We start from the raw sequence: 12,846 nt of genomic DNA, 5'->3' as shown, positions 1-12,846 counted from the left end.
GTAGACAATCCAATCAAGAGCGTTATTCATGCCTTACCAAAAATCCACAAACGTTTGGATAAGCCACCAGGGGAGACCTATTGTGGCCTCCATTGGCTCATTGACTGAAAATATTGCTATATTTGTAGATTTCTTTCTAAAACCCAGTGTGGTGTCACTCCCTGCATATGTACGCGATTCTAAAGACATGATTAACACCATGATTAACACTAAAAAAATGCACAATATGAATGGGAAGATGCTTATGGCTTGCTCTGATGTTTAATCCCTGCATACTCCATCAGGGAGGCCTAGAAGCCATGGCACACTGTCTTAGTCAACGACCCACTGGCACACTGTCTTAGTCAACGACCCACTGGCACACTGTCTTAGTCAACGACCCACTGACACACTGTCTTAGTCAACGACCCACTGGCACACTGTCTTAGTCAACGACCCACTGGCACACTGTCTTAGTCAACGACCCACTGGCACACTGTCTTAGTCAACGACCCACTGGCACACTGTCTTAGTCAACGACCCACTGGCACACTGTCTTAGTCAACGACCCACTGGCACACTGTCTTAGTCAACGACCCACTGGCACACTGTCTTAGTCAACGACCCACTGGCACACTGTCTTAGTCAACGACCCACTGGCACACTGTCTTAGTCAACGACCCACTGGCACACTGTCTTAGTCAACGACCCACTGACACACTGTCTTAGTCAACGACCCACTGACACACTGTCTTATTCAACAACCCACTGGCACACTGTCTTAGTCAACGACCCACTGACACACTGTCTTAGTCAACGACCCACTGGGCACACTGTCTTAGTCAACGACCCACTGGCACACTGTCTTAGTCAACGACCCACTGGCACACTGTCTTAGTCAACGACCCACTGGCACACTGTCTTAGTCAACGACCCACTGGCACACTGTCTTAGTCAACGACCCACTGGCACACTGTCTTAGTCAACGACCCACTGGCACACTGTCTTAGTCAACGACCCACTGGCACACTGTCTTAGTCAACGACCCACTGGCACACTCTCTTAGTCAACGACCCACTGGCACACTGTCTTAGTCAACGACCCACTGGCACACTGTCTTAGTCAACGACCCACTGGCACACTGTCTTATTCAACAACCCACTGGCACACTGTCTTATTCAACAACCCACTGGCACACTGTCTTAGTCAACGACCCACTGGCACACTGTCTTAGTCAACGACCCACTGGCACACTGTCTTAGTCAACAACCCACTGGCACACTGTCTTATTCAACAACTCACTGGTACACTCCCTCGCACAAACTATATTGTTGAACTGGCTGAGATTGTTCTGACTAAGAACTTTTTCATGTTTGAAAATGACATGTTCATTCAACAGAAGGGAAGAGCTATGGGTAGTGAAAATGGTACCAAATTATGCCAATCTGTATGTGGGGCTGTATGACGAACGCTATTTTTTCAGCCCTAACAATTCAATCTTGCACCACATCAGGCTCTGGAAATGCTCCATTGATGACGTATTCCTTACATTCCTGGATCGATTACGCTCTTTCATCAATACAACTAGTGAACATTTGAAATTCGCCCTCACCTTTGATGCACATGAAACAAGTTTTCTTAACATTCTGATTAAAACCTCTACAGGATCAGTGGGTCCCCCCACAGGATGGTTGAGCTAACGTATGCTAATGCGATTAGCAATTAAGTAACAAGAACATTTCCCAGGACATAGACATATCTGATATTGTCAAAAAGCTTAAATTCTTATAAATCTAACTGCACTGTCAAATTTGAGTTATGAACTTGAAAAGTTATTAATGAACCAATTAGGCACATTTGGGCAGTCTTGATACAACATTTTGAACATCATTGCAATGGTTCATTGGATCAGTCTAAAACTTTGCACATACACTGCTGTCATCTAGAGCCCAAAATCTAAATTGTGCCTGGGCTGGAATAATACATTATGGCCTTTCTCTTGCATTTCAAAGACGATGGTAAAAAGAAAAATGCAATGTTATTTTCTTTGTGTTATCTTTTACCAGATCTAATGTATTATATTCTCCTACATTAATTTCACATTTCCACAAACTTCAAAGTGTTTCCTTTCAAATGGTATCAAGAATATGCATATCCTAGCTTCAGGTCCTGAGCTACAGGCAGTTCGATTTGGGTATGTCATTTTAGGCTAAAATTGGGGGAAAAAGGGTGGATCCTTTTAGTTAAGAGGGGGGTGGCTTTAGCACGGACCTATACAGGAAGATGACGGAGAGGAATTCCCTGTTATGCGGAGACAGCTTTCACCCTACATGCCTAAAAAAGAGCCTCCATACCCCTTCAGCCAATACAGTTGCATACGCAGGATTTGAAGTACACAGGGTGACTATGACAAACAAGCCGAGTGTCTGGATGAGCGTATCAGACAACGGGGTTACCCAGAGGAATGGCTGCATGACGCAAGGGATCGTTATAAAAATATGACCCAAGATGACAGCCTCATGCCCAAACCACCCCGTTCAATGCCTCCTTCAGTGCTCCTCACTTGGTAAACAGTTCGACCACATGATTAAAAAACACTGGGACATCTTGAGCACTGATCCACAACGGGAAAAGACGTTTAAAGAACCCCCGCAGGCAGTCTTCAGACGCGCCCCCAACATCAGTCAAATGGTGGTGAGGTCGGATCTTCCACCAGTGCCACGTAGTACATTCTTAGACAACGTGCCGGACGGTAATTATAGATGTGGCCGATGTACCCAGTGTAACTTTACGAACAACTGCACAATGTTCAATCACCATATAACGGGCAAGGCCATTAAGAATAAGGGCGTCATTAGGGTACTAGACCCCCTAAGAACAATGTCTAATTGCTGACACAAGAAAGCAACGTTTGGGAGATTTTTTTTTTTACCTCCACACAGTACCCCATAATGTCTAATTTCTAAGTTTATTACAAATAAATTAAAAAAAACACCTTAACATAAATATTCAGACTCTTTGTTATGAGACACAAAATTAAGATCAGTTGCATCCTGTTTGTCACGCCCTGACCTTAGAGAGCCTTTTAATGTCTCTATTTGGTTTGGTCAGGGTGTGATTTGGGGTGGGCATTCTATGTTTTGTTTTCTATGATTTTGTGTTTCTATGTTTTGGCTGGGTATGGTTCTCAATCAGGGACAGCTGTCTATCATTGTCTCTGATTGGGAACCATACTTTGGTAGCCCTTTTTTCCTCCTTTCGTTGTGGGTAGTTATCTTTGTTAGGGGCACTATAGCCCTCTTAAGCTTCACGGTCGTTTTGTATTGTTTATTGTTTTTGTTGGTGACGTTATCCAAATAAAATAATGTAATGTACACTCACCACACTGCGCTTTGGTCTTCCTTCAACGACGGCCGTGACACTGTTTCCATTGACATCCTTGAGATGTTTCTAACACTTGATTGGAGTTCATCTGTGGTAAATTTTATTGTTGGGTCATGATTTGGAAAGGCACACACTGGTCTACATAACATTCCACAGTGTATGTCAAAGCAAAAAACAAGCCATGAGGTCCAAGGAATTGTATGTAGAGCTCCGAGACAGGATTGTGTCGAGGAACAGATCTGGGGAAGGGAACCAAAACATTTCTGTAGCACTGAAGGTCCCCAAGAACACAATGGCCTCCATCATTCTTAAATGGAACAAGTTTGGAACCACCAAGACTCTTCCTAGAGCTGGCCGCCCGGCCAAACTGAGCAATCCGGGGAGAAGGAAGTTGACCAAGGGAGGTGGTAAGGGAGGCTACCAAGAACCCGATGGTCACTCTAACAGAGCTCCAGAGTTCCTCTGTGGAGATGGGAGAACCTTCCAGAAGGACAATCATCTCTGCAGCAATCCACTAATCAGGCCTTTATCGTAGAGTGGCCAGACCGAAGCCATTCCTCGGTAAAAAGGCACATGACAGCCCACTTGGAGTTTGCCAAAATGACCTAAAGCACTCTCAGACCATGATGAATGGTCTGATGAAACGAAGATTGAGCTCTTTGGCCTGAATGCCAAGTGTCACGTCTGGAAGAAACCTGGCACCATCCCTACGGTGATGCATGGTGGTGGCAGCATCATGCTGTGGGGATGTCTCTCAGTGGCAGGGAGACAAGTCAGGATCGAGGGAAAGATGAACGGAGCAAAGTACAGAGAGATCCTTGATGAAAACCTAATCCAAAGTGCTCAGGCCCTCATACTAGGGCGAAGAATCACCTTCCAACAGGACAACGACCCTAAGCACACAGCCAAGACAAAGCAGGAGTGGCTTCGGGACAAGTCTTTGAAAGTCTTTGAGTGGCCCAGTCAGAGCCCGGACTTGAGCCCAAATAAACATCTCTGTTGATACCTGAAAATAGATGTGAAGCAACACTCCCAATCCAACCTGACAGAGCTTGAAAGGATCTGCAGATGGGAGAAACTAGGTGCGCCGAGCATGTAGTGTCATATCCAAGAAGACTCGAGGCTGTAATCCCTGCCAAAGGTGCTTCAACAAAGTACTGAGTAACGGGTCTGAATACTTATGTAAATGTCATAAACATTTGCTCAAATATCTAAAAACCTGTTTTTCCTTGTTCATTATGGGGTATTTAAGTATTTAAGCATCAGCTGTCTGAGCAGCTTACCAATCACTGTACCTGTACACAGCCCATCTGTAAATAGCATTTGCACACACTGTACATATACTTTTTTTCTATTGTGTTAAGTGACTACGTTTGTTTATCCCATGTGTAACTCTGTGTTGTTGTTTTTGTCACACTGCTTTGCTTTATCTTGGCCAAGTTGCAGTTGTAAATGACAACTTGTTCTCAACTGGCCTACCTGGTTAAATAAAGGTGAAATAAATAAATAAATACAAGTATTGTGTGTAGATTGTTGAGGGGAAAAAGCAGTTAGTCAATTTTAGAATAAGCCTTTAACATAACAAAATGTGTAAAAAGTCAAGGGGTCTGAATACTTTCCGAATGCAATGTAGGTCACAAAAAAAAACTATCTCAATTCAAATTGGAGCATGATCCACATCCTGCATTGCTCACACCTAATCCAGTCCCCACCTGTGACTGAAAACAGGGAGATAGATGCCCATTGGAAAACTCTCTCTTAAAAACATAAGTAGCTATCTAGCTATATGACATAAAATGCGGTGTAAAATAGATAAAAGGCTATATTGTAACATTAACTGTAAAGCTATCCGTCCCTAGTGGAAACATTTACAACTGCAATTAAGTTACTTAATCTATTTAATGTATTTTACCTCAGACCATCTGGTAATAAGGTTGCAAGCTAGCACTCCAAGCAGCTTATGCTACTAGCTTGCTGACTAGCATATACTGCTAGTGAAGTTGCTAGCTAGCAAATTAGCATAAACTAGTGCTAACTGTGCCAGTCATTGTCTAAATGACAGGTAGAAACACATTCATAACCATAAAGGGTTAACTAGCCCCCAGGGGCCAGTTACCCCCTAGTAGGGGTGGCGAGTTGCCCCCAACACACTCATCCAACATATTACTAATTATTTATCTTAAGGCTTTCCTACTTCTATATTTAAAAATCAATTATTGATCTAACTTCATCTACAATTTTCAAAATTTCAACTTTTTTCAAAATCAACTTACCACAGTAAATGTTAGCGTAAGCTGCTAGGATTGCTAGTTAGCAACCTTATTACCAGATCGTCTGAGGTAAAATACATTAAAAAGCTAACGTAAAAATGAAACAAGCTCTGAAAACAAGAATAGCATAACACTGGAGTATTATCAGAACCCTTGACCAGAGAAACCCTGTGGCTGTGCATAGCATGGAGGCTCGTCACAACATTAGCTCTCTGAGATACATTGGTATCGTACATGGTAAGACTCCAAGGAGGGGTGGAGATACTGATCATCTATTATTGAGAAGAGAATTGTACTCGACTCACAATTTGTGTACCATGTCTCCTAGAGGTCTGAACCAAGAGTTTGATATTAGACCATTTCTTACTTGAATATGTCACTTCGATTTGTCTTGCCTTCTGGGTCTCCTACTTATTATTTTCTGTTACTACTACATGTACCCATCTCATTGATATCGAATTATTAGAGATACACAAATAGTTTTTGCACCCACTGTGCATCAAGTGCTTAGTGGTCATGTGAGGTGAAATTTGTATATTTTGGGATGTGAGTGTTCGGTTTGTTTGTTTGTCCTGACGAAGATCCGTTTCGGGTCGAAACGTTGTCAATAAAAGCGATGAATTGGGAGCTTTAACAGTGTGCAGGCCTTCTTGTTCTTTACTTGCATTACAAATGTTACCAGTTTGGTGTTTTGTAATAACAGTTTTTCAAATTCACCATATATTAGTGAATATAGCACCATAGCGATAAAAAAAAGCTGTAACACTGACTCATATGACAGTCACTAATGTACTGTATGTGCTAGGTGAATGAGTGTAAAAAAATAATGATTATCTTATCAAATGTCTAAACAGAAACTGAGTGATTATCTTATCAAATGTATAAACAGATACTGAGTGATTATCTTATCAAATGTCTAAAAACAGATACTGAGGGATTATCTTATCAAATGTCTAAACAGATACTAAGTGATTATCGTATCAAATGTCTAAACAGATACTGAGTGATTATCTTATTAAATGTCAAAATGTGTTTAGTTCTGTTTTTTGAAAAGGAGAATGATCTCATTGCATAAGTATGCCTCGAGACGTACTAGGTTTCTGCAATTGGAATCCTGAACTGAAGTGACATTTTATGGTTGTCATGGCTGCATAACACATAGTGTGTGAGTGCGTGTGTGCGTCTGCAATGTGATATCTTACATACATTGTGTCATTACAGTACATGTCTTAGATATGAGAATAGGAATATATTGCTGTACTTGGGGGACACTTTTACAAGATTTTATTTGAGGACATTTAAACTAAATGATGTACATGAATATATTAATTGAAACAAATAACTCATAATTAATGTATTAGATCAAGTTGAGGGAGAGGAACGAATCCAATACTTAATAATTGTTTGTATTATCCGATAACTGTGCAGCTGTGTAAAATAGTGTACATTGAAGAATAGATTAATATCTAGTTTCAATATTAATTTGAAAGCAAAAGATACATGTATTCTTGCTATGCAAGTGTTATATATTGGATGACATCAGTGCCTGATGCGGAAGAGTTAGTCATTGAAAGAGTGGCTGGTAGTGACACCTAGGCAACATTTCCTGTGTGCGTGTGTGTGTATGTGTGTACGTGTTTTGTTTGTGTGCGTTTTGTGTGTGTGCGTGAGAGAGAAATCTTTAAGGCTGTAACCTGAGAGACTCTTGGCTGGAGTGGGTCTCTGTCATCAGACTAATAAATCAGAGATAGAAGTCACAGTCCATGACTGAAGAAACACTGTTACAACACAGCTAATAAGGTAGATAACAGATTCACAAGGTACTGTACTCCAGTCAAATAAAAATGACTTGTGTTCTACTTACCGTAGTTTATACAAAACAAGAGTTGGTCCCTTGGTCAATGCCTTAGCCTGGTATCTGTTCTGTAGCACGTATAGCCTTGCTTTATCCAAAACAGACTGACCACCTGCCTACAGAACATCACCTTTGATCTTGAGTCTCTAAAAGGAACTTTTACCCCAAATATAGCCAGGCCGTACATGCCAGGGCTCTCCAGGGTTACAGGAAGAGACAACCCTAAGCCCTGCAGTTTCACACTGCTAACTACCAAGGTAACTGTCAGTTTCCCACAGCTAACTACCAAGATAACTGTCAGTTTCACACTGCTAGCTACCAAAATAACTGTCAGTTTCACACTGCTAGCTACCAAGATAACTGTCAGTTTCACACTGCTAGCTACCAAGGTAACTGTTAGTTTCACACTGCTAGCTACCAAAAGAACTGTTAGTTTCACACTGCTAGCTATCAAGACAACTGTCAGTTTCACACTGCTAGCTATCAAGACAACTGTCAGTTTCACACTGCTAGCTACCAAGGTAACTGTTAGTTTCACACTGCTAGCTATCAAGATAACTGTCAGTTTCAAAATCTGTTTGTATGTTTATGTACAGTATATGTACATGTACACTGAGTATACCAAACATGCCTTATGCCTTCAGAACGGCCTCAATTCATCCGGGCATTGACTCTACAAGGTGTCGAAAGCATTCCACAGGGATGCTGGTCCATGTTGACTCCAATGCTTCCCACAGTTGTGTCAAGTTGGCTGGATGTCCTTTGGGTGGTGGACCATTCTTGATACACACGGTAAACTGTTGAGTTTGAAAAACTAAGCAGTGTTGCAGTTCTTGACACAAACCAGTGCGCCTGGCACCTGCTACCATACCCTGTTCAAAGGTACTTACATTTTTTGTCTTGCCCATTCACCTTTCGAATGGCACATACACAATCCATGTCTCAATTGTATCAAAGTTTAAACATCCTTCTTTAACCTGCCTCCTCCCCTTCATCTACACTGATCGAAGGGATTTAACAGGTGACATCAATAAGGGATCATAGCTTTCATCTGTATTCACCTATGTCATGGAAAGAGTTCTTAATGTTTTCTATGCTCAATCTATGTATTCTCTTTTGAGGCAATAGAGTTTCCCCTCAGCACCCAGCATTATTAGCATGGGCTGATCTCTTTCCACATTAGTGTTCTGCCACCGGTTGCTATATGTACATCAAGACCTAAGCGCTATTCAGATGCCAGCTCTCAGAAGCCTCACCCCTGTGTGCTCGTGTGTGTTTACATGTCTCTGAACACTGGGTCTGATAGTGCTCTTAAGAGGGAAACTTGCCACTTCATTTGATAACCGGATGCCCCTCAATTTAGCATGTTAGGTCAGGGTGATTATAGAGGGGATTGGGGGTATAATTTGGGTATCAGGGGATTCTGAGTACAATTACCGGTAACACACCCACTCCCATTTCTTTACCGCACTCTCTTTCTCTCTCCCCCAGCCACCCCCCTCTCTCTCTCTTCCTCTCTCCCCCATCCACCCCTCTCTCTTCCTCTCTCACCCAGCCACCTCCCTCTCTCTCTCTCCCTCTCTTCCCCAGCCACCTCTCTCTCTCCCTCTCTTCCCCAGCCACCTCCCTCTCTCTTCCTCTCTCCCCCAGCCACCTCCCTCTCTCTCTCTCCCTCTCTTCCCCAGCCACCTCCCTCTCTCTTCCTCTCTCCCCCAGCCACCTCCCTCTCTCTCTCTTCCTCTCTCCCCCAGCCACCTCCCTCTCTCTTCCTCTCTCCCCCAGCCACCTCCCTCTCTCTTCCTCTCTTCCTCAACAGCTGCCCTGAGTCAGTCAGTTCTAACTCCCGGGACAAAGTCAGGGACGGGCCGCTCTTGGTGTCAGGTGTCAGCACACACTAGCTGTGGAGTGACAACATGGTTTAGAAATAGCAGCAGGGCTTCTATAAAGGAGATAGACGGGCATGTTCCCAGACACAGACAGCAGAGACCACCAGACCATCACCATCACCACAGAGGCAAGAGAGAGGAGAGAGCTGCCTGAACCATCACAGATTACCTTGGCTAGCAACTACAGACAGACAGATAATCCAGAGAGAAGAACACCAAACACAGAGACACCAAGACAGACAGATAGATAGAGGAGTCCTAGAAGCTAACTGAGGTGATAAAAACCGATATAAGGACAGAACTTCACCCACACAGAACCGTGATAATGCAGGTGTGTACCGTTGTTGAGAAGCGTGCTGGGGCCGTGGTGGGGGCTGAGCTGGCCTGCAGCGTACATGAAGAGAACCAGGCTCGGAGGGAGAGCTACAAAGCTGACTGGAACAGTGTTAATATGAAGACCCGGGCCATGGACAGGTGAGACACAGCCTTTTGACAAACTGTATTAATTACTTCTGGTAGATAGAACATATTGAACAACATTAAGTAATTTCTTCTTATATAAAATATCCAATAACAATAAAGCAAGACGTTCTCCTATATTACCCTGTGAGTCATCATACTCAAGACTAGCCTACTGTATAATGTATCTTAGTTATAATAACTGTCAGGCTAATCTATCAGCTGACTGTAAAATGTAATGATTTTCGTTTCGCTGGTAGGACTCTCTGCTTGATACTGTAAGAGATTAGAGTTTGAAAATCACTGAGCAATGTCCAACTGTTCATTCCTAACTGTGTCGGTCTCATCTCTCCACAGGCAGACAATGAACATGAACGATGACTCTCATAGTGAGACCTACACTCGTCAGTGGGAGGCTCGCTCTCTGGCCCAGGCCTGTCCCTCGGGGGTGTACAGAGTGGGCACTGTGGAGAGGGGTGTGAGAGAGCACCAGCTTCTGCCAAAGAGGAACACCCTGCCGCTGCCCATCTTCACCCCTGCACAGCTGGGCATCCGGCTGGGTCGCGGAGCACCGCACACCCAGGAGGACCTCCGTCCCTTCCCCATCCCAGATGGTGCCTGCCCTGGCAAGAGGGCCGTGGTTGAGATCACACAGGACCTGCCTCCCGCCAAGCCACTCAGGATGGAGTTCGCCAAGGCGCCCAAAGCACTGGGCCGCTCCGTGTCACAGGAGGCCCAGAGAGGGTGAAGGAAGAGGAGAGGAACAATGGACGTTAGAGTGAAAGGTTAACTTTGGGGCTCAGCCCATCAGATAACAGCATGGAGGGATGTATATAGATTTATTCCTAGTGACATTTATTCCATCCCTATTCCCTAGTAGTGCCGTCACACAGTGTATACCTTTCCTGTTTCATTTAGTATTACATGTATACTAGGGACATGTCCAATTTCATACTGTTTGTTATACAAGGTATTATTTGCTTAGAGATCTGATGGCATCTTTTGATTGACAGAAAGGTGTGTTTCAGCTGTGCCATCAACTAATCTCCCTGTTGACTGGTAAAGACCAGACTGTCCTTGTCACGTCTACACACTGAATGAACTGCCCCTGCCCCCCTGCCTGGCTAAAGCCAGCTGTGGATAAGCCACACAGCATAGTATGGCATTCTGACCGCATTGTGTGCAGTGGTACATTCTGACAGCATTGTCATATTATGGCAATGACACCTCACAGTATTGAGACAGCAGGACATTTAATATGCTCAAACAATGTGCTTATGAGGATGTATTGAGGATATCAAAGACTCTTCAAAAGGGACAGAGTGGGAGAGAGCAGAAGAGAATTGGAACTGTAGAGAGGAACAAGAAAGTGGGCACGGAGGGAGGGGTGGGCTCAACATACCTTGGCATCCATCCCTCTTCTTTCGTAAGAATGGAGAGCTGGTGAGCCTCCAGACCTTCAGAAGTCCTTGTACACTCTAATCCTGGGTGAGAGGACAGAACGGTACAACATGATCCCACACTGGGAACCCAGACAAAGGAGCCACCTGGGCACAGGCGTCAATTCAACATCTATTCCACGTTGGTTCAATGTCATTTCATTGAAATGATGTGGAAACAACGTTGATTCAACCAGTGTGTGCCCACTGGGAGGTTTGTGTGTGCTGACATGTCTGGATGGTCCCGGGTCAGGACTCAAGTCATTGATATAGACTGACTACTTGTATGATCAAGACTTATCGTATATATTTAAAACAACGTGTCATTTGACAGTGTTTGAGCTGATCTGCCCACCTAGCTGTGTGTTAATGTTGACATCTGAAGTACAGCATCTGATGTATCTGGTAGAGTTAGTGAACAGATCATACAGAATGATGTGAGTCTCTACTGTTGTAGAGGAAAGTGGGGTAAGTTGAGCCATTTCTTACATTCAGCATCACTCTGTCAAGGGAAATATAGTATTCTTTCTAACAAAGATGTCTACATGTATTTCAGGATGTTGTGTATCCCTGGAAATAAATTGAATTCATGTAAACATTGTAATTTTCCCCAAAAAAAGGGGTCTCTTGGCACAACTTATTTGAGCCGGGGGCCGGGTAAGTTAAGCCGTCTACAAATTTCAGTACTGAATGAAATATTACCACTAACTGTTTCCCAAACACAATTCAACACCACCACAATCACTTTTTTTTGTCTTGTAATAATTTGAAGCATCTTTTAACACTTGTCATTGGCTCATATTGAAGCTTATAGAGACCCAAAATGATGTATAGAACCATTTTTACCCCACTGCCATTGGCTCAACTTACCCCAAGGCAAACATTTTGACTAAATCAGCCCACACAGCTACAAGAATGCACTTTCATGCTAGGTTTAGGACCTCATATTGAAGCTTATAGAGACCCAAAATTATGTATAGAACCATTTTTCACAGACTCCATGAAATTATGACCTCTTCCTAAATATTTTGTCAAATGATTAATTTGGTGTATGGCTTCCAAAGAAACAACTAACCCGTTTGGCTCAACTTATCCCACTCTCCACTATCTGTTTTCATGTGTTGGGTTTATATTTTTGTATAATAAAATCTGAAGTGCTTTTCACTTTATTTCTGTGTTAACCTGTTTAATACAACCATCACAAAGACCACACACACACATACACACACACACACAGTAAATGGGGGGTGGTGATGATAGATTAATCTACGCCTGACTGATTATCAGCTGTAAACAACATGGCTAACTCATGACCTTGCACCTACAGGCTTCTGTTCAGGCAGCAACAGCTGAACTGGGGGCTTATATATCTTTTTTTTGTATTGAAAATCAAGTCTGAAATTTCAAAGTGGAAATTACAAACGTCAGAAGATTTGTCAAACTTCAAATACACTACAAGTTTTACATTTCCTGAAAGTTCCCCTGCAACAGGGTGATACAATTAGTGCCTAACATCTTACCACAAGGATGGAAACGTAAAACTTGTAAACTGACTGAGCTGGACATCTCTACAG

The 12,846-nt window shown here is 43.1% G+C and overlaps 1 protein-coding gene across 1 annotated transcript; it reads left to right on the top strand.

Moving 5' to 3' along the window:
• Window positions 1–9,442: 9,442 nt before the first annotated feature.
• On the top strand, window positions 9,443–12,441 carry LOC109898407 (telethonin-like). Its single transcript, XM_020493372.1, has 2 exons — window positions 9,443–9,848; window positions 10,191–12,441. The coding sequence occupies exons 1-2, from the start codon at window positions 9,700–9,702 to the stop codon at window positions 10,579–10,581; spliced, it is 540 nt and encodes a 179-aa protein (XP_020348961.1). The 5' UTR covers window positions 9,443–9,699; the 3' UTR covers window positions 10,582–12,441.
• Window positions 12,442–12,846: the final 405 nt, after the last annotated feature.

Source organism: Oncorhynchus kisutch, linkage group LG10, assembly GCF_002021735.2.
Source record: "Oncorhynchus kisutch isolate 150728-3 linkage group LG10, Okis_V2, whole genome shotgun sequence".
Taxonomy (NCBI): Eukaryota; Metazoa; Chordata; class Actinopteri; order Salmoniformes; family Salmonidae; genus Oncorhynchus; species Oncorhynchus kisutch.
The sequence above is the reverse complement of the archived record's forward strand: the minus strand, read 5'-3'. Positions and strand labels throughout refer to the sequence as shown.

What these genes read in the sequence shown, in the direction of transcription:
- LOC109898407 (XM_020493372.1), top strand. Translation starts at nt 9,700, where the DNA reads ATGCAGGTGTGTACCGTTGTTGAGAAGCGTGCTGGGGCCGTGGTGGGG. An exon ending in AAGACCCGGGCCATGGACAG is followed by an intron (nt 9,849 to 10,190) that starts GTGAGACACAGC and finishes ATCTCTCCACAG; the next exon opens with GCAGACAATGAACATGAACG.